This window comes from Lepidochelys kempii, chromosome 3 (genome assembly GCF_965140285.1).
Source record: "Lepidochelys kempii isolate rLepKem1 chromosome 3, rLepKem1.hap1, whole genome shotgun sequence".
In the NCBI taxonomy this organism is placed as follows: Eukaryota; Metazoa; Chordata; order Testudines; family Cheloniidae; genus Lepidochelys; species Lepidochelys kempii.
The window spans coordinates 101,263,997-101,286,870 of NC_136382.1; the positions used below are offsets into that span (position 1 = coordinate 101,263,997).

At 42.2% G+C, this 22,874-nt stretch overlaps 1 protein-coding gene across 1 annotated transcript in view; it reads left to right on the plus strand.

The window, feature by feature from the left end:
* Positions 1–906: 906 nt before the first annotated feature.
* The window catches only part of ARG1 (arginase 1), a 122,202-nt gene continuing 100,234 nt past the window's right edge, over positions 907–22,874 (plus strand). The window contains exons 1-2 of the mRNA XM_078851968.1: positions 907–1,006; positions 1,897–2,018. Coding sequence (XP_078708094.1) covers positions 907–1,006; positions 1,897–2,018 — 222 coding nt within the window. The remainder of the gene's footprint in view (positions 1,007–1,896; positions 2,019–22,874) is intronic.

The window sequence follows — 22,874 nt, forward strand, 5'->3', positions numbered from 1 at the left end:
CATCATATTTGAGAATCTCACATAATTATGAAATTTACACAAGTTGTATGTACCTATTTTCCACCCTCCAGTCAGCCAGGAACTACAGTTTGGAAGGCACCTAGGCGAGTTTTGTTCTTTGAAGGTTTGGTTCAAGATGTAGGTTTTGCATTTTATTTTGAAGATATTGTGTTTCATGGTCACCTTGATTGCTTCCAGGAGAATTCCAGATCTGATGGCCAGTTGCTCAGAAAGCTCTGCATCCTGTGTACACAAGAAGTTTCACTGTTGAAGTTGCAGTGTCCTTCTCCTCTTGCTGGCAACACAACTACAACCCAGACCTCAACATTGTTTCCAAAGATCAAAGCAGGAGCATGCTTTATGCCTCCCACAAAATATTTCCTGACCTCCCCAACAGCCAGCATAGGCACTGAAATCCCCATGATTCTGTCTAAATGAGTCCCATGATGGAACCTGGCCAAAGCCAACTGGGACTGTAATAGGGAAGCTGTTGAAAAAGTGGTGATCCAAATCCCTGCGACACCAGAATGTTATCACCAATTTTTTGTCCTCCTTAATCCCCATTGCCCAGGAGAGCATCCTGGGAAGAATGAGCATCCCTGGGAACACTCCCTGCTGGACAAAACAAACCCAGGACCTCTGGCAGTACAACCAGTCAGGCAGCCCTTAGAGTCTCTAGAGTCAGCCAGATGCCAGAGGTGGATTGAGTGTGTTGAAGGTCTGGATTACACACACTCTATTTGCCATGCCTGGGCCCTACTACGATGTCTTGGAACCTCTAATCTAACAGAATATCAGACCTCAAAAGTCTGGCCCAACTCCATAGCTTCCAAAATGGTGGGGAGCACAAAAGAACCGCATGACAAAAACACCAATCAAGAGATCCATTGTCAACTATATGGGACAATGACCTCAATCCCTCCACAAGACTCCATCACCATTAGTACAGATGAAGTGAAGGAGTGTTTAGCTGCAATGAAGAAAAGGAAGGCAGCCAGTGGAGATGGTATCCCATCTCCCTGGAATTTCATCAAATAGGCCCTGAGGGACTCCAATGGCTGGCAAAACTGTACACCAAAACAATGGAATCTGGAGGCATCCCAAAAGTATGGCGGGAGGTGATGGACATTACCAGACTCAAACTGGGCAAGCTGACCAACAGCCTGGGAAGCTATAGGCCAATATCACTCTTGTACCTGACCTACAAACTCTTGGAATGTCTCATCCTCCAGAGAATCAACCCCCTTGTCGAGTCTGTGACCCCTAAAGAACAAGTGGGATTCCGCCCTAAATGTGGTTGATGTGACCAAGTTTTGGCCCTTGCAAAGCACATCAAGGCCAGATTCCAGAAGAAATCCAAGACCGGTGCAGCCTTTGTAGACCTGTCATCAGCCTGTGACCTGGTCTGGATTAAAGGTCTGATGCTGATCATCCCCTGCTTCAAAACATTATGCCTTCTATGGACGATGCTGAGCAATAGGCAGCCATGTGTCCATTTGGGTGACAAAGTCAGTGCCCTGATTTCTCAGCAATGGATGGCCACAAGGCTCAGTACTCGCACTGACATTCTTCAACGTCTACAGGAGCGACATGCTGCCAACAAAGTTGCACAAATTTATATATATGGATGATCTTGCCCTGGCAATATAAGCAGCAACCTCCAACAACATCAAGTCCACCTTGATCAGGGACTTAAATACTATGGAGGAATATTTCTGGAAATGGAGGCTCAAGCCAAACCCCCAAAAAACAGTCACTGTATTCCATCTTGATAACAGGAACGGTAAGTGCATTCTGAAAGTGACTTTCTATGGCAACACTGTGTGATATGACCCCACTCATACATATTTCAGAGTGAAGCTAGACTGCATGCTAAACTTTCACAATCACTTGAAGAAGGTAGCTGCAAAGATGAAGACCAGGGTCAACCTGGTCTAGAAACTGGCAAGCGCAAGCTGGGGAGCATCAGCATCAGTGTTATGGACATCAGCAATGGCCTTTGTGTACTCCGTAGCCGAGTACTTTGCAATGGTATGGACCATAAGTAGCCACACTTGACTTGTTGATGTTCAACTGAACACTGCAATGCGGTGCATCTTTGGAACTCTCAAGTTGATTTAACACCTTAGCTCCCTGTGCTGTTGCACATTTCTCCTCCATCCATTCGACGCAATGCTGCAGTCTTCTGAGAAGTCCAGCAAATCAAGGAAAACAAACATCTCTCCATCCATCAGGACCTCAATGACGCTCCTAACCACCACTTGAAGTTGCACAAGTCCTTTTGGACCCACATGCTTAACCTTCGACAATGTGACTTCAACCCTGGTGAAGCTTGGAAGGCTGAATGGAGTTCACAAAACATCACAAATAAACTTATGAAAGATCCAATGCAGACGATTCCTTGCTCCAATCTTCCATGAAGATTATGGGCAAAAAATTGCATCTGCACAAACAATGTCAGATGCAGATACTTGATGCACAAATGAAAAATTAAAAACTCTCCAGTCTGCAGCTGTGGTCAACCAGAATAGACCATGGAATAGGGTAACCAGGTGTCCTGTTTTTATAGGGACAGTCACGGTTTTTGGACTTTTTCTTATATAGGCAGCTATTACCTCTCCACCCCCTGTTCCATTACCATAGTCCCCCTACTGTGGAATATATAATGACTCAACTATGCTAGTCATGGTTGCGAGTCCATTACGCCTCACACCCTGTTCTGTTACCATGGAATATAACGACTCAATGCCCGATTCACAAATACAAAGGAGGCATCACAGCTCTACTCTTTGTTACTCCTGATGGAATTATTGGGCTTAACCACCCAAATGTAAAATGATAGTTGTTACTCTACATCTACATCTGCCATACAAAGAAGAAGAAGAAGAGGAATGTCACTGCCATGACCTCCTCTGACTATATAAGATGAGGTGGTGTCTCAAGTAACCTGGGTGAGTCACAGGGAGGGCTTTGTAGGTGAGGACTGAAATCTTGAATTTGACTGGGTATTCAATGGGTAGCCACTAAAGAGAGGAGGGTACTGGATGACGTGCTCTCAGCAGCCTTGGGGAAACCATTGACAGCCACTGTAAGTTAGGGCAGCCTTCAGCCATCTCTAGTTCATGCTCAGCCACAGTTTAGGATCTGAGCCTTAGCCTAAGGATTTCAATGAGCTGGAGAGATTTAGGTTTCTTTAAGTCTGATGTGTTGGAAAGGTTCTACTCTGATAAAAGATATTAGAATTTATGGAAGTTTTTCACATTTTTGAGAATTCTTACCTCTACATTTTTAAGACAGAAATATTTTGTTCATGACTAAAGGAACATCTGTGATATAAAAGCAATTTATTTCCTTTTGTTTAATTTATTACATGCCTACGGTATGATTTTTATTCCTTTGCCATTTCCCTGGGGGAAAGAAAACAAGAATGAAACAAAATTCAGAAAAAAAGTGACTCTTCCCTCCGTTGTGTTCTATCAAACTAAAAAGCCTACGGGGTTGCAAATTTTTCAGTGCCATGCAAAAATCATAGGAGTAGATTTTTCACAGTTTTAAAGGATTGAAAAGGAAAAAAAAAGATTTCTCATTTGAATTCTAAAGTCAAAATATATTAGAATAAATAAACTCACTAGATGTGTATCAAACTGAGACACAGCATACACCTTTTAATGGCAGAACATGGACATAATTAAAAACTCAACATTTGTTGCTTCATGTAGTGATTGTGGTACTGCGAGATAGGTGGATGGATGGATGGATAGATAGATGCTGGTACCCAGGGCAGTGGATTTCTAAAAGCACCCACTATATTCATTTGTGCACAGCGTTTGAAGGAATAATTTTAAAAAGGAATAATATACCATTTCTCAAGAGTTATCAGAGCACTCTTTCAGGTATTGCAGGATGGCTCTTCAGTGAATTGTATTATACATGGGGTCTAGATGGGTTATACAAAGTAGGTGCTGGAAAATAATCCTTTATTTTTCATTTCAATTTTTCCATTGATTTGTTTTGATACAATATCTGAAGTTCTCTTCTGACCCCATTAGAATCTCCAGCTTGTCTAAAACATGCTATATTCTGAGTTCTCAGAGGTCCTGTGCATTTCTGTCAATTGTCTCTCCACAGCAATGATAGGTACTGCAACTATATTAACTCCAGGGCCTTATTGTTACTCAATGTATTGGCCAAAGATCAATCAAATGGCACTGAAAACCAATTCCTAAAATAGAGGGCACTCATGTGACACTTTATCCAGTCGATAGTTTCAATAGCAAGGAGCAAAAGTGCACCATAACTGGCAGTCTGCGGATCACACTTATTAAAGTCTGGCACACACATTGTTTTGTTCATATTTCAGTGTTTTATATTACTCTTATGAGGCCTGGAAGATTCTTCTGCAAAAAAATCAATTTATAGCAAATGGATGTAGAGGCAGGTGTCTAAACAAGGATGTACTGAAAAGGAGAGAAATCACAGGAGAGCATGCAGAGTCTGAGGAAAGGAAGAGAGTGAAATGCTTCATAAGGGAAAACATTTTCCCTTATGGAAAAAATCAGATGGAATTTAATAGAAATGAAACCAATAGGGCTCAAAGAACTACAAGAGGTGTAATGGTATGCTAAACTGGTTTATACTGTTCAGCCATGAGGTAGCGCCATGTGCAACATACCTTAAAATCATAACAGCCATTCCTGGAAGTACATTAAAGTTTCTTAAGGTGAACACATTCCTGATGAGAAGGAAGCATTGAAGTCAGTCCATATCTGGTACAGACACCTGCTAGTAGCAGCCCCGTAACCTACCATGTACAAGGTGCATATAATATGGTGTCAGAAGTAAATTAATGCCAGAGGAGGACAGAAACAGAAGGAAAGGAACAAAGGTTGCAAACTGAAAGAACAGAACAACAGATTGTAGGCTCAATCTCATCAACATGCACTCTTCAATGATCCAGAGAACTTCAGTTTTGACAAACCTTCAGACTGGACAGACTAAAAGCGGTATTTTGCAAGATGTTGCATGGCATCCAAACTCCACAAGGAAACTGGACTCATCCAGTTATGCTCTTTAATTCATTCTATGGGGAAGCAGGCAGAGCATATGTCTTTAATCTTTTATTGAAGACACTCACAAAGATGGCTATAAAAGGTCTGACTATGTTGAATGCATATTTTATATCTCAGAGAAACACGGTTAATGGCAGAGAATGTTTTCACCTGAGAATTCAAGAACATGGGGAAAATGTTGATTGTTTTTAAAAAGCTCTGTATGCATTGGCTGAAAATTGTGATTTGGGAATTGCAAAACATGAAAATATCAGAGACAGGCTGGTTATTGGGTTAACAGAAACTTTCACAGCAGGTGCAATTAAAAAACAGACTTAATCCTATCAACAGCTATTCAGACAACAAAGCAGTCCAAACTAGTAAACCAGCAAAACCTAGAGCAACTTGCTCAACTTGGAAAAATGTGAAATGAGCATAGAAGCTGTAAACAGACAAGAATGCTAAAAGTCATTACCATAACGAGGGTATGACGAAATTCCAAGCCAATACCAAAACCTGTCAGACTAAATGCACAAGATGTGGAAAAATTCATACTCCAAGAGATGATGTGTGTCTAGCGAAAGGCACGAGGTATAACAAATGCACAAAATATGGACATTTTGCAGCTGTTTCTGTACCAAAGCAGTCAGGGAGTTGGCTAATATTACAGGCAGACAATCAAGAGCCATTGTTTCTGGGATCTATCACATGTGATTACACAGAGCCTGCCTGGAGAATGAAACTGAATATTCATGGAAAAGCTATTGACTTTAAAATTGACTCAGAACCAGATGTCACAGTCATCTCAGAAGAGACTTATAATCACCTTTACCTCCCCCCAGAGTTGAAATCACCTGACATAGCTCTGACTAGCCCTGGAGGTATTCTGAGCTTCATGGGCCAATCTACCACAGAAACAACTTACAAAGACAAAAGCTTTACATTCAACGTGCTTGTGATCAAAGCATTAAAAAGACCAGTAACCATCTCAGCTGCCACATGGCACCCATGATGGACCTAGTGAGAAAGGCAGAAGAACTCAGTGAAATATTTGATAATATTAGATTTTTGAACAGGGATCCAGTACAAATAAACTTAAGTGACAATGCTGAACCATACAGTGTACAAACACCTTAGCAAGTCGGATCTGGGAAGAGACTACCTGCAGATTTATGCAAATTCAGAGGACATCATTACCTGATTATAGTGGACCCTTCCTCAGGGTTAAAGCTCAGACAAATCTCAGTGCTTGATTTGTACATCTCATTTTCTCCATGGGCCAGGAAAGAACAACCACATACATGAGTCTCTCAGCAGATCCAAGAGAGTTAAATGAGTGGGAGATTTTTTAAAAAATGTTGTCAGCTTTCATGTCTTTTACTATCTTTAGTCCCGGTGTTGGATTTGAAAAAATAAATGGCTTTTTCCTGGCCTTGCCCTGTTCATGATAGAAACCATTGAAGCATCTCCTGATCCCGTCTAGAAAAACTGAATTAACTCCTTTCAGCTGAAGTAGATAATGCTTATAGTCCAAAAATAAACTGTTTCTATTCAGCAGAATTTAAAAATGTCAGCAAGCATGAGGAATTATCTAGGCTAAATACTGTAACTGCCATAAACTAAAGAGGAAATTCTCTTAGAACTGCAGTGCAGATTACTAGAGGCCATTCTGAACTCCCTACACCATAATTTTTCTTTTTATCTTCCCCCCCTCTTACTTCCTGCTTTTCAACCAGTTTCTTCATGTTCTATTCTGTTTGAGAAGCACAAGAAAGAGAAGCCAAGGAGGCAGATACCCCAGAAGGCACAGTACATACTGCTTGCCATGCAATATTGCTTTTCACACATAATTTTTTAGAAGAAATTCATTGCTAGATGCCATTTAGGAGGAGATTATTGGTCTGGAATGCTTTTATATTAAATGCAGAAAAATAGAATTGATGCAACCTTGAGGTTTCCCAGTTAAAATCTCAGTGCCAGGAAATGCAAAAGTTGAAATCCTGGTCCTATTGAAATCAATGGGAGTATTCCCATCAACCTTTAATAGGGCCATGATTACACCCAAGCTTCCAACAGTAACATTAACTAAGCCATGGCATGTTATGCACTTTATGGTATAAACATATATTATAAACATATAACATAAAAATATATTAGGATATACATTAAACCACAAAAACAGTAGAACACACTAAAGGTATGTCTACACTGGAATTAAATACTTACAGCTGGCTCGTGCCAGTTGACTCAGGCTCGCAAAGCTCAGGCTAAGGGGCTGTTTAATAGCCGTGTAGATGTTCAGGCTTGGGCTGGCACCTGGGCTTTAGGACCCTGTGAGGTGGGAGGGTCCCAGAGCTTGGGGTGCAGCCTGAGCCCCAATGTCTACACCACAGTTAAACAACCCCTTAGCCCGAGCCCTGCAAGCCTGAGTCAACTGGCATGGGCCAGCTGTGGGTATCTAATCTCACTGTAGACAAACCCTAAGAGCTGATTGCTTCCTCCCACAGGTAAACCCACAGGAGGGAGTTCTAGAAGAGGAAACAGCCACAAAGATCCCTTGCAGAGGTCCCCCTGCATTGTTCCACTAAGGAGTGGGGTTTGCCCTCCACACCATGAGCCACAGGACCCTTCACCAAAACCTGCAGACCCCAGAAAATCCATGGGAAACCTAGATCATCCTCATGGAGCCCTTGTATCTCCACAGGTGCTCTGGCCCGTTAGAGCACCATCCCCAACTGTTGGCAGAGTGGCTTCAATGGAGTGACACTAAATCATGGAATCCACAATTTTATTTATGCCCCAATTTTTATTTCTGTTTCTGATGTTAAATGAAGAGTTTCTGCAGTGTGTCTTTCAACACAATATTCACAACCCACCTCATACAAATTGACCCATTAGTAACCCCATGTACATGTAAGCCCCTTGAACGGAATATCACTGACTGTGCAGTGACGGTACAAAGGAGACAGAGGAATAGAAAAGAACCACCGAGCATGAGGCCCAGAAGTGATATTTCACTTGCTTCACAACTTTATTTTTAAGTTGTGTTTTCTCCCCTAAGCAAAAGGAGCCAGACGTCAGTGAGGGTCATTGAAGACCATGTCAATGGCAAGTTTAAAGTTTCAAGCTTGTGCAATATCTTTGTTCCAAAAAGCAGGAAATATTTTGTTTTCCGCATTCTCATAATCTAAACTGCAGAAGAAATTTTTGCTCAGACCTTCAAAAACATCATCTATGGGTAAAGACCAAGTGTAGAAACTTGAGGGAGGGAATTTTTACAAATATAGTTTTGCAAACATAACTAAAATGCTAAATATATAATAGATGTATGCTAATATATATATATATATATACACACACAGAGAGAAAAATCAATGTACATTATATAATGTACACACAAACCTAAGTTCTAAGTCCTTGTTTGGTAGTAAATCTGTTTGTTTATCCATATGTCTTGAGTTCCAAAAAGCTTATATTATTTATGTACTACAGATTTGCCAAGATGATGTGTAATAATGGAATTTACAGACTCCAATTAATCAATCTATTTTAAGGACCGTATTTGGGGTATTACTCTCACAGTTGGGGAAAAAAGCATAAGATAAAAATTATTTGTAAGGAATGACGTTCCCCCCTCCCACACTCTCCAAGGCTCCATTTTTGTACACATTTGTGTGCGTTAATGCCTAAAAGTTCAGCTACCAGCTAGTTAAGGAGCAACCTTACATGGGCAGATGAAGTCACTGAGAGGCACAGGCACACCTTCTCCCCACCCACTACTTTGCAAATAGCTTAGAAGTTGTTATAATGTCCCCGGAAGAGCTATCTAAATTCTGAGCCATCCTACGGACAGGATTTGTGGAGTCAATAAGAGCCATCACAGCGTCAGCACAGGCACTGTGACAGGGCTAGATTTCAACCTTGCAGTCCAGCCTGGAAAAGGGGGGCAGGATGTAGCAGTCCTATTCCAGGAGCAGGGTAGGAACCAGGCTCTGGCTTTCATAGTCACTAACTGGTCAGTGCTTCTCCCCTTCCTTTAAGTGGAAAGCAAATGGTGACAGTTCTGGCTCCAGTGCATTAGGGATCGGAGCCAAAACTCCGCCCACTCTGCATCCACCTGCAAGGAGGGGGAAGTAGCAGCTCAGCAGTAGCTGGTCTCCTCACCCGTCCTGCACAGAATCTGGCAGTGGAGGTCACCCGCGGGGAGGACCAAGGCAGCACCTGACACATCTTGTGCACTCTTTGTGCAGCAGGGCTCACACCTGAGCCCACTATGACCCAATAAGGTATCAATGGACGGCTGTTTGTTGTAACTGTTGTACACAGTTAGCATGAAAAAAAACCCAAAAGGAAATGATGCAGAAAAACACTAATAATGGAAACTGTCAGACAGGAGTGCCCAAGTGTATTTTATGCTAGTTACGGTCAGTGGCAAATGTAACTCAGACTTCCCTTACATTTGCTATCTGTTTGCAAACACTTTAATGGTATAAAGTCATTGTTTATATGTAACACATATCACAGACACAGGTACTCCTGGACTTTCACACACACGCACTGATTTTATATGCAAACTGCGTCAAGCAAAAATGTATATAAGGAACTCCAAATGCACATTCAAACTGTGATTGACTCATGGCTTATTGGTGTCTAATAGAAGAAAATGCATAGCAGTCATCTTAGCATTTCATTAAAAAGGAAATACAGGCTCTTCTGCACTTTTGCATCCATGTGATTTAAGATTCATGCTAAGTGGGCTTTATTTCCATGATGAATCTCATTGTTAAAAAAAAAATAGCACTTTTCTTCTCCCTCAGAAAGGAGGTGGTAAAATGAATGATTATGTGTGATTTTTGCAAGTTAAGTCCTTTCACAGCAGTCTGTGGCTGATGAGGATTTCTTTGTAATTTTTGCTAATTATGTTTCTCCTATCAATTTTGGCTCCAGTTACAAGTGCAGAGAAAACTTGGATGGTGATCAGCTTTACTAAATAGGATCATTCATACTGCATCATATGCTGTATCATTTATACTGCATCATACTGCATGCTTTTCAATTTAAGCATTAACTAATTAAGTCCCCAAAGCCCCTTTGAGCCGCATTTTATATGCGAGTAAACTGAAAAGTGAAGAGATTTTCACAAAGTCACATGGTGATTCAATGGCAGAGTCAGCAAAAGAGCCCAGGAGTTCCTGGTTCCTATGCCCTTGCTGAAACATGCCTCTTGAGGCAGATAAGAAAGTGCTTTTTTGACCTTTTTACAGGGCAGGACTAATGTTTTCAAAGCAAGACATAGCCTCCTTCTGACTTTCTGGCTTACAGTGAAGGCATTTTGCGCCTTCTCCTGCTCCCACTGAAGTCAATGACAAAACTCACCTTGACATTACTGGGAGCACGAGAAGGCCCTTTGCTCTTTTACACTGTTCACAAGAACGTTTACCTAGGGTTGCTGTTCTGAAGCGAGAACACTTGAGTTTCAAAGGGGTGAGTGTCTGTGGCCAAGCCCACGGTCAATTAATAACCATTATATTTGCTTTATCTTTTTTCAAGCTATCACTTGCATTGTAAAAGCACAGTTATAATATCCTGTGGAAGTGGGAGGGGGCAACCCAGCAAAGGGAAGACAAACAGTGGAGAAGGGAGAGAAAAAAAAGAAACATGGAGGTTGGGGAAACAAGGATGGCAGATTACTGAGAAAAGAAGGGCAGGGTGAGAGAAAGAGCTGAAGGCAGGAAGATCTGAGGGGAATTAGTGTGAGGTATTGAATCCTGTAGCACAAATGGGGTTTGGAGTTCATGTTGGCTCAGATAAACATCCAAACATTCAGGTGCTTATACAAATCTTATCCAGACTTTGGAAACCTCCCCTATAAGGCCGGATCCTCCCTACATCTCAGAGCTCTCCTTTCTCCTCTCCCCTAACCATGCCCTATAATAGGCCCTTCTCCCCACGTGCCAGGCCAGACCGCCCACCATATCTTATGTTGTCTCATCTGGAATGAGGCCTCCTGAGCATTTGCTCCCTATGGTTTCTTTAGGAGCACACAACCAGGCTGCTTCCCCACCCCCCTTTGTGGGAGTGGGAAAAACAACTGGTAGGCAGGACAACTACCCACAAAATCTCTCATGAGGCATCTGCCTGTCTTTTGCACTGGCAGGACATGGAAACACACTGAATTGTTGTGTGACTGCTGTTGCTGGCTCCAAACACTTTAAAGTGTTGCGGGATTGGGACATAGAGTGTATTTGAGTATTCCTAAATCCATGGCCTATAGCCTATTGAGAATCCCTGAAGAACCAGGAGAAGCCTTCATGGAAAATACAGGAAAAAAAATCTGGCTATTTGATGAAAACTCACAAATATAATTTCACAATTTAAGCAGCTCTATTGGGGGTAGTGTAGGTTTGGAGATTTCAATTTTTATGGCATATTTTGGTGTTCATTTATCTTATTTTGGACAGCTCTGCTGCTGGTGTATGGGAGGTGCTCAAGTCCCTCAAGTAGATTCAGTGGTAACTGAAGACAGTCAACTCCTCACAGGAAGTACCACACGCTGTAGCTTGCAGCCTCAGGAATTTAAAGCATATGACTAGGTTTAGAAAGTAATCCAAGGCTCTTCCTAGACTAGGGTTGAGAAGGTGCACGGTTAGATAAGTGTAGACAAGGCACACTGGCTTCAACACACACTAAGCTGAGGTAAAATCTCAGGTAGGCTGCAGCATGGCCAGGTTAGCACATGTGAAAGGCAGTGGACCTTGCCTATACTACATTTTAAAAATATTAGCTAACAATGTTAGCGAACACTACCATTTTTTCAAACCTAGTCCACACAAGGCCCAAAGCACATGACTCAACACTGGCACATCTTATGAGCAGTTATAAAAGAGATGTTAACAGCCCACTGCTAGGGGTCTTGGGAGCAAAGGCGATCCCAGACCTTCTTACAGTAAAAGGGTGTGCTACATTCCTTTGCATCAGGGGCTGTGGAGCGCCATTTAAAGTGGTGGTGGTGGGGGGGGGCCATAGCGCTGCCCTTCCTGCGTGACCCTCCACCATCTCTGAGGCACCCCTCTTCCCTCCACCAGCAGCCTGACCCCCCTGGCCCATGAGCCCCCTACATGCACCCCCTCTCAGGGGCCTCAGCCCTCGAGGGAGCACCCCTACTGTCTCCTCCCAGCAGCCCCTGCCTCCCTCGCCTTGCTCCTTACCTAACCCTTCACTGCTGATGAGACTCACCCGTGGATCATGGGTCTGTCCCACTTCCTGGCTGTCCACTAGTGTTGAGAGGAGCTGCTGTAGTTTCAGCAGCTGACAGGTGCTGCACAGAGCAGGACCCCATTACTGTGGTGCACCCCGCGCTGTGACATATGCGGTCACTCAGATTTGGCCCAGCCACCCCTCTGTCATGATGGGGCGGGTGGTGGCCGGGCCATATCTGAGAGAGTGGCATTGAGACCTGGTGCACATGGTCACAGCTCCCCTCAGGTTTGGCCTGGCCACCCCTTTGTCAGGACAGAGGGGTGGCCAGTGCAAATTGGAGTGAGTGGCCCCTCTTAAAAGTGGTGGGGTTATATGGTTATATGGTGGCTCCCCCAGGTCCACAGCCTATACTTTGCATAATAAAAACAGGGGTAGACAAAGGAGGGTGCTGACATGCAGAGCCACCCAGCAAGACTATAAATCCTATAGAGAAGCATACAGATAATGCGGGTTTCCGAAGTTTCAAGCTTAGAGGCTGGGACAAAAGTACCATGTAGGCAGTCAGCAGAGAGAGTCTGCATTTCTTTGTGGGGGGTCCCTGGAGAGAAACAGAAGCAGAAAATTGTTTCTTGGAACAGGACGCATGAACCTTGACCAAAACTTCTGCTAAAAGAGAGCTGCCTGCACATTGCTGTGTTCCTATCACTGTTCGAGGAAACAGGATGCGTGAATTAATGAATTAACTAAGGACACCATGAGTCTCTGTGTCACCATATCTCATACAAACAGAAACCATCCTGCAAGGCCCCACGTTTCAGCTACTTCTCAGCCAAAGGAGCATCAATAGAATCTCCTGAACATTCAGCATGTGGCATATGTTGGGAGTTATCTGTAAAATCACCCTTTGGCTGGACTCTTGAAAGCAAAGGATTTCAGACATTTCACATGTATGTTGTAGTGCTGTGCTGCAGGGCTTGCTTTTCTAATGTTCATGATCTGTACTACCACACCAGGCACCCATCTGAGCTTAAAAAAAAGGACCATTTACCATGCTCATGAGAGCTCCAGTATAGGGGCCTCTATTCACCAAGCTCTTATCTGAGATGGAAATAGTTGGTGTCATTCAAAATACTAAGTTACAATCACAGACTTTACTTACTCACAGAGGTGAGACTATTTTGAGTAAACCTGAGCTCCATGATTATCAAAAGCTGTGATGCCTACTTATTACGGCACATGTGTTGGTTAAGATCTTCTCTACCACATTTCACACATGAAAACAAACATAAGTTAAGGGGAGGAAACAGTTCAATTCTGTGAAAATGTGATTTCTAGATTAAATGATTGGGTTAAAACAAAAAACAGGTGGGGAGGATCACTTGTCCACCTGCCTATGGCATGTAAAATCACACATAAAAACTCTGGATTTTGCGGGGGAGGTGTAAGGGAACAACGTTAATCCTAATTGTTGCTTGTTTAACTGGACTGTTTGTTTAAATTGCCATCTCTTCTAACATGGCTATTTCCGTAGATATGCTGCATCTGGACATGGCTAAACTCTTAGTTTTCTATTTTTTAAAAAATAGCTGAAGAGTTTTGGATGAACAACATTTTATAGGTTTTAAGGCCAGATCAGACTATTATGATCATCTAGTCTGACTCCCTGAATAGCCAGTTGTTAAGTTCACTGCATACAAATAGAGAAGTTAGGTAAATACTCTTGCAATATAACATTACTTTATTTTTTAGAGTTCAGAATCATAACACACAAGATCCCCAAAACAGAAAGACAAAAAGCAGGCTGCTTCCTAAAAGAGAGAGGCACAACTCATCCCACCTTCCTCTAGGCTGGCTGGCTGGCTGCAGACTGACTGCTTGTAGGCCAAGATCACACATTCCCCTACAGAAATACTGGCCTGCAAGCACGACCTGGAAAACCTCCTGAGAATTTAAAGTGATAGATCACAATTTTAACACAGTTTTCAATACACCACACAAGTCATAGGAGTTCCTTGAATTAATTCCTGTTTGAACAAGAACATTTCTTTTAGAAAAACATCCAATTTTGATTTAAAAGTTTCACTGACAAAGAATCAAGCACAACTCTTGGTAAATTGTTCCAATGGTTAATTACTCTCACTGTTTAAAAACTGTGCCTTGTTTCTAGTCTAAATATGTCTAGCATCAACTTCCAGACATTGGATCTTGTTATACCTTTGTCTGTTAGATTAAAGATCCCTTTATTATCAAATTTCTATTCCCCATGTAGGTGCTTATAGATTGTGATCAAGTCACCTCTCAAACGCTCTTTGATAAGGTAAATAGATTGAGCTCCTGGAGTCTCTCACTATAAGGCATGTTTTCCAATCCTTTAATCATGCTTGTGCCTCTTCTCTGAACCCTCTCCAGTTTTTAAACATCCTTCTTGAATTATGGACACCAGAACTGGACTCAGTATTGTGCTAGCGGTCACACCAGCATCGAATACAGAGGTAATATAATCTTTCTACCCCTACTGGAGAGTCTTCTGTTTATACATCAACAGATCACATTAACTCTTTTGGCCACAGCATTGCACTGGGAACTCATATTCAGCTGATTATCCACCATAACCCCCCAAGTCTTTTTCAGAGTCAATACTTCCCAGGATAGCATCCCTCATCCTGTTGTGACACTGGCAGACCCAGGTCACACCAGAATATATTCAGGCCAATTCACTAGTGTATTAGTACAGATCAAAGTGATTGGTGAAGGTAGAAGAGTGTATTTGGTGTTTATACTTCATTGTTACTTGCATTGTTTTCACTTATCTATATCCTGTTATAATGTAGCAGCAAACATTTACAGTATATAACCCATGAAAGAAGCCTTGTGGGATGCTAATAAAGGACTTTAACAGAAAAGTGCTAATTTCAAAGCAAGAGCCATTGTGTGTGATGACTGGAGGTCAAAGATTCAAAGTGCATTCCTCACTCACCATCATCAAAGGGAAAGCTCATGTGGGTAGAGACACTGTCAGCTTGTTTTCTGTCAGAAAAAGTTATATATATGGATTCAAGGAAAGATCCTGCATCTCGGGACTGTTTGAACTCTTACAAGAAAGTATACCAGATGCAAAGCAGAGAGCCCCAGAGACAATCTGGGTACCCTGAAAAGACTTTTGGGAAACTGGCAGTTTATTACATCATTGCCACCATTTTGAGTTACAAAATGTAACTCACCTGTGCATATATTTTACCTGCTTTAACCTCTCAATAACTCCCATTTCCTTTTCTTAGCTAATAAACTTTTAGTTCCTTTACTATAGAATTGGCTACCAGCATTGTCTTTGGTGTAAGATTCAGAGTATCAATTGACCAAGTGACTGGTCTCTTGGGACTGGAAGCAACCTGATGTAGTGTGATTTTTGGTTTAAGTGACCATTTATCACTAAGTCTGGTTTGTCTGGGTGGCAAGACAGACTGGAGCGTCTAAGGGGACTGTCTGTGCCTCCATGGTAAGACTGGGATAGTGATCCAGAAATTCACATTTGTTACAAGCGTGGTGAAATCTAATAATAGACCACACCACCATTTTGGGGTGTCTCCCCTGTTTTCTGTCAGTCTGCCCTTAGGTAGGCATTCACAATTGTGAGCCACTCCAGACAGCATGACACCTGTAAGTTTATCTTTGTTCCTAGGTGTCTGACTTTACATTTGGCCATATTGAAATGCATGTTGTTTGCTTGTGTCCATGTTACCAAGTGATCCAGAATGCTCTGTATCAGTGACCTGTCCTCTTCTTTATTTACCACTCCCCTAATCTTTGTCACCTGCAAAATTTATCAGTAATGTTTTTATGTTTTCTGCAAAATTTATCAGTAATGTTTTTATGTTTTCTTTCAGGTCATTGTAACAAATGCTAAACAATGCAGGGCCAAGAGCTCATTCCTGGAGGACCCCAGTAGAAATACACCCACTCAGTGATGATTCTCTATTTAGAATTACATTTTGAGACATGCCAGTTACCCAGTTTTTAATCCATTAATGTGTGCTATGTTGATTTTGTATCATTTTAATTTCTTAATCAAAATGTCATTCAGTGCCAAGTCAAAAGCCTTACAGAAGTCTAAATATATTACATCAACACTATTATCTTTATCAACTAAATTTGTAATCTCATCAAAAAAGATATCAAATAAATTTACTATTTCCATAAATCCACAGGGACCAACATTAGTTACATTATCCTCCTTTAATTCTTTATTAATTAAGTCCTGTACCAGCCATTCCATTATTTTGCCTATGATTGATGTCAGGCTGACAGACCCATAATTATCCCGGTCATCCCATTTGTCTGATACTGTTTTAAAACGTGGTAAGATATGATTATGACATTACCCATAGCGGAATCTGGACTGTGGAACAACTGTGACCCCTTTAACTGTCCTGCCCAGGCTGTCTCCTACACTGCTATGCTAGTGAACAGCAAACCCCTCCAGGCTCTGTTCACTCAGCCATCATCATGCAGAGGAAGATTCAGCAAAGTACATGAATACTCTCCTCAGCCACTTATGAACTGTATACAGGAAGACACCAACAAATCCCCTCCAGCCCCAGCCTTTCACCCAAGACCTTTTTGATCAGAGCAAGCTCACTAATTAGTTCACCATTCCATCAAAGGGCAGTGGACATGTAGCATCCTTTGTAACCTGAGTAAATTCCCCAAATACTTCAGCCAAAATCACATTGGCTTAGACTAAACATAAAACACATTTATTAACTATAGAAAGATAGATTTTAAGTGATATATAAGTAGTTTTGGCATAGGAGCTCAGAATTGGTTACAAAAAGAAATTAAAGATAAAAATCAGTCTAATTCCTAAACTTTATCAAGCTAAGTCAAATTTGAAGGAATAAAGTTTCTCTTATCCAAAACCTACAGCAGTCTGTGCTAACTGGAAAGCTTCTCTGAAATGTTTCTTTGTCTTCCAAATGATCTTTCTGCCTTCAGTGTAGGTGTGGGAGGAGAGATGAAGAGGTGATGTCATTGTCCCTTATTTTATACCCTCATCCAGGTGCTGGAAAGATCCTTGCTGTGTCATGGGGGTTAGGCAGCTCCTTGGTGAATGTGCTCAAGCAACTGTCTTTCATGTGAATTGCAAATTCTTGTTCACACCTTTTGTCTATGTGAGGCTTGGCATGTAAGGCTTCTGTGTTTGCAGTTTCTTTGTCATTTCTGAGGGGTTAGTCTGTAGGCGCTTCCCAGACTCACAATATGTTTTGGTAACAAACATATAGCAAAATCTCATAACTTCATATACGATGATGATACATAATTTTCAACAGGACAGGAATGGTCAACAGACTATGACTTTTCCAATGATACCTCACAAGGCCTACTTTGTACAAAGTATATCATAACCATATACAAGTGGTGAATATGGGGGTTTTGGGGTGCTATTTTGAGGTACAATGCATCACAATAAGTAACACAATTTTTCTATCGGTTCAATTACAGATTTATAAAATGAAGTTATGATATGACTGTAACTGAATTTGAACTCGGGACCTTGGAAATACAAAGCACACGCATAAAGTACGAGACTTCAGTACTTCAGTCCTTCTCTAAATGGAGAGGTATTTTAGGCCTCCACGGGGCTCCCTTGTTTTGCTACTAGGACAATAAAACACATTGAGAATTAAATAATAAAATAATAATAATAACAAATAGACTAAATTAAACATATCAACATTCAAGCGCCATCAAGGCTTGTTCACAAAGGGATGAGTGGGATATCTGGGATCTGGAGCTGAGATAACAGTGAGGACTGTGCAGTGGAGGTTGATGGGGAGGATAGCAGAAAATTGAGAGGGCTGCCACGTGATTCTGAGGGCAGCTTTAATTTTGGCTTCCCCTTCAGTGCCACTCAGAGGAGGCACTGCATGTGGGCCACAGTAGTAAATCCAACATAGGCATCTTCCCCTGGCTCTTCTGCTGATTGGCACCTTTCTGCACAGGGGAGAGTGCCAGCTGTTATTGTCCTTTCGATTAGGAGAACGAGGTCACAAACCAACACTCAAGTGGACAGCCAATTATTTTACGTGAAAAGCACAGAACCATAGAAATGTAGGGCTGCAAGGGACCTTGAGAGGTCATGTTACCGGGCAGGTCTTCTCCCCCACTCCAAAACAGGCAGTGCCACATCCACTCTTTCACAAGGAGGTTAGCAAAGAAACAGGAAAACAGTCTTAACTCATTCTTTAGCCTCAGGGCCAGTCCTCCAGGAGTCTCTAGCATTCCTGCTCCTGGCAGTTTCCCAGTTCTAGTCAGCTTTGTTCCCTTCCTTCTGCTTCCCTGAGCTCTGGCCCCTTGTTCCAGGCACTCACCATAGGCGCTGGCTCCACTACAGCATGGGCCTTTCCACCCCCACAGCACAGCCAGTCTCAGTCCATCCCCAAATGCCTATTAGCAGCCCTTTATAGGCTCAGGTGCAGTCCAGCCCTCTTTAATTGGCTGTATTGGGGCTCACTTGCTCAGGTCCAGGGGAGCTGGACTTAATCCATCCACAGGGACCAGCTACCCTGTGACAGGTCATTTAGTCTATCTCCCTGCACTGAGGCAGGACCAGGTATACTTCGACTATCCTTGACGGGTGTTTGTCTAATCCAGGGGTTCCCAAACTGTGGGTCACAGAAAGGTACCAGGCTGTGTGTCACGTGACATTGAAAACCTACGGAGAGGTGGGTGGGCCATACCTGACTGTTGCTGCATGGTGCCCACAGCTGTAGGTAGTTCACACGCAGTTTCAGTTAGTTCCCTAAATATCCTTGGCTGAATTTCATCAGGCCCTGCTAACTTGAATACATCTCACTTATCTAAATATTCTTCAATCTGTTCTTTCCCAATTCTGACTTGTGTTCTTTCCCCTTTGTTGTTACTATTAATTGTGTTATATCTGGTCACAATTAACCTTTTTAGTGAGGACTGAAGAAAAATAGGCATTAAACACCTTCATGATGTGCTACGTTATTAGCTCTCCTGCCCTGCTAAATAGTGGCCCTACACTTTCCCTCATCTTTACTGACTTATCTTACACTTCATGACCCACAAACCTCCGTGATATGATCTTTTTCTGGTGAGGAAGGTTGGATGTGACTCCCATTGGAGCCCATCAGTGCCACTCCTTCCACTAGCCAGAAGGGGCTGCTAGGGAGTGGCAGAAGGACACTGTCTCTATGGCCTGGGTATGCTGTTCTGTACAGTGCTGTCTCTGCCCTTGCCAGTTTTGGAAACTTGCAGTGTGTTTAGGATGCAGATTAGAATACCTTGAGTTGGAGAACGCTGGGCTTCCCAGAGACTCCTAAACTGCTTCCCTGACCTTCTTCTTATTTCTGGTATTCTGAGCTCTGGTTGGGAGGCAAAAATAAAAAAAGAAATATTCTTTTTTCTTTTCATTACATGTTAGCTTTCCATTAACATGCAGAAAGGGAAGAATTACACAGAGATAAAAGCTACAGCATGTTGTGTTTGTGAATCTGCTAGAAGCCTACATTTGCCTAAGAATACAAATGTTACTCCGCTTTCTTGAAAAAACTTGCTGTACCTGACAGTGGCAGATGGTGGATGATGCATCTGACAAGTTTTGCCCAGCTCTGAGATGCTGCTTATACAGTTTCTCTGTCAGTTTCCTCAAAGGGGCATGGGGGATTCAGCGCAATTGCAATAAGATGCCATTTTCAGAGCCATAAACCTGTCGTCATTTTCATTTTAAAAAGTGGCGGCTAGATCCTCAGCTGGTGTAAGTCAGTGTAGCTGCATTGACCTCAGTAGAGCTAGACCAATTTATACAAGTTGAGGATTTGTCCCTAAGGCAAAAGAATATGCTGTGCATGAAATACATGAACATTTATTCTTCTGATTAATTCAAATATCTTGAGGCTGGGAAAGATCCTTTATATAGAAACAATCAAGAGAAATAAAATAAGTAAATGTACCCTTTCGCTCTCCACAGACAGCTAAGGGACCAGGTGGAAAAAGTAATCAGCTGTTCATTAAAACACTTCATTTAGCACCAGAGCTGGATTTACTGAGCCTTTACAAATACAGTTACGTCAGAGTCAAAGACAGAGTCCCAGGTTTCTTCCCCTGAACAGCTGACTAAGTAATTGCAGCACCAATGTGACACTGGAAATAAGATGCATTTTTTAAAAAGTCAGCGATTTAAAAACCTACATGAATAAATAACCCATATGTTGCTTAAATGTTTTATGACACAGATCCCCAAAATCAATTTAAAAAGCTTTCACTGTCTGTTTTGATTAAAAACAAACCATAACAAAACTCTGTCCGAGAACTGCATGACTCTGGGGATTTTCAATGGGCTATGTAGCTTTTTAGTGCTGGGTCACTGGTTCAATGTGGATCAGGTTAGCAGGGACTAGAATTTTTACCAGTGGGTGGCATATAAAATGAGTTGATGATTTTGGTCCATTTCCTGTTGGACAAGTATCTGCATCTTAATTTGTACTAACTGGCAGTCTGGGCACAGAGTGAAAGTGGAGACTGAACTATATTAACTATGTGGAGACTGAACCTTTTTTATGCCGATGACCCACAGATTCACCTCATTTACACTCTGGACCTATGTTCCTCTATTCAATCCTTTATTTCAGGCTGTGTCTCTGACATTTCCCTTCTGGATGTCTTGCTATTAACTTAAACTTAACATGGGCAATCCAAAACGCCTATCTTTCTTTTAAAATGCTCCCTACTTCCTCCAGGGGGGAGCCTAGGGTTTCTCTCAACTTAACCAGTCAACATAGGTTAAAACTACAAAAGTTTTTTTTCCACTAGGATTTTAACACAGGTTACTTAACACAGATTAAAAATACACCTTCTTCCAAGTGCAGGCCCAGCTTCCCTGTAACTGCCACCCTACTCTATCACTCCAGCCAGCTTCCGAGCTTCCACCTTTGACCCCTATCCCTCTTGTCCTGCACTTGAAGGCTGTGTCCACATGTTGCTTTTTCTTTCTCCATAACATTCCTAAAATCTACCTATTTCTTTTGGTCTAGATAGCCAGCACTCTTTTCCAGTCCCTCATCTTAATTATTGTCAACTCATTCACGCCATTATTCTTGACATTCATATAGCCCCTACCAATCCACAAAAACACAGTTACTATGGTCATCTCCTTACCTATCACTCTGGCCATATTACTCCTCTCCAAATCCCACCACAGGCTCCATGTTTCACCACATCAAGTTGTCCAAGCTTCTTTTTATTACCTTCAAGCCCCTTGACAACCATGTCCCTCCCTACCTGTCTTGTCTAGCTCATTTCCCACCCACCCCCAGTCCCTCTGCTCCATCAGCGATGCCAGTGGCATTGGGTTGCCAGGTGTCCAGCTTTCAACCAACCACCTGGCTGAAAAGGGACCCTCCCCAGCCCGGTGAAAATGAGTGAGTGAGTGAGTGAATGAGGTGTGTAAAGTACATTTACAGTGGCGTGGAGAGTACATACAGTACACAGACCCTAGCATGAGTATAAATAGCAGTGTATATTGCTTAGGTGAGTAGAATAAAGACATGCCTAAATCCTGTGGGTATGTACTCTACATGGCTCTCTACACTGCTATTTTTACCTGTGTAGTGTCCTACTGCTTCCTCACTGCCAGAGTCTTTCCCACCTGCAGGGAAAGGCTCCAGCAGAGGGGAAAGACACCTGTAGCTCCTGCTTCAGAGTCTTTCCCCATTGGAGGGAAACACTCAGATAGTGGGGAAAGGCTCCTGTAGCTCCTCACTGCTGGAGCTTTCCCAGGTGCCTCTCCCCACACCCCACCTGAGCCTTTCACTGATGTGTGTAGCTACACATTGTAGTTTGGACCCACCCTGCTTTTCACTGCAGAGTGTAGCTACGCAGACCCTACACACTGCCACCACTGGTATCCAGTGCAGAGGTACCCAAAATGACATCTCCTTCATCTCTCCTATCACTGGATTACTAGTTTTGCTATCACTGGCAGTAATTTATTGACATGAATTGCAGTAGACCTTTAAGGGGGAAAAAAAGACTCTTTGGATGGCTAGAGGAGCAAATATATCTGATTGCAGAAAGTTTGATCAAATTCATCATCATCATATGTTCTTATTTAGACACGCACATAACCAAGTGATCACATACACTGAGTAATTGTTTAGATTGTACCTCCTGTGCACGGATTTATTGGACTGACAGATTTTCATGTAGCAGAGCTTGGTAAAAATCATTAGCAGGATAGCATGGTTATAATAAGCTATCTAAGTGTGCGCTCACAGACTTTGTTTCCCCCTTCCTCTCATGTTCTGATTGTCCAGCTGAGGGAAAGGAGAAAACCACAAGAGGAAGTTAAATCTCATATATATGAAGAACAATCTGCACCCAATTAGTATGAGGTGTGACAACTAATACAGATCACTCTCTGCCACACTGAACTGAAAACAATGTATCATCTAGTCTTCAGGGAGGGATGGGATTGCTAACTATGGGACAGATCCAACTCCCATTGAAGTCAATGGATTCTCATTTACTTCAGTGGACATTGGACCAGACCATAAAAAAGGCTGTAAAAAGTTGTGTTATTTTTGGTTCAAAATTTGTGGTCAC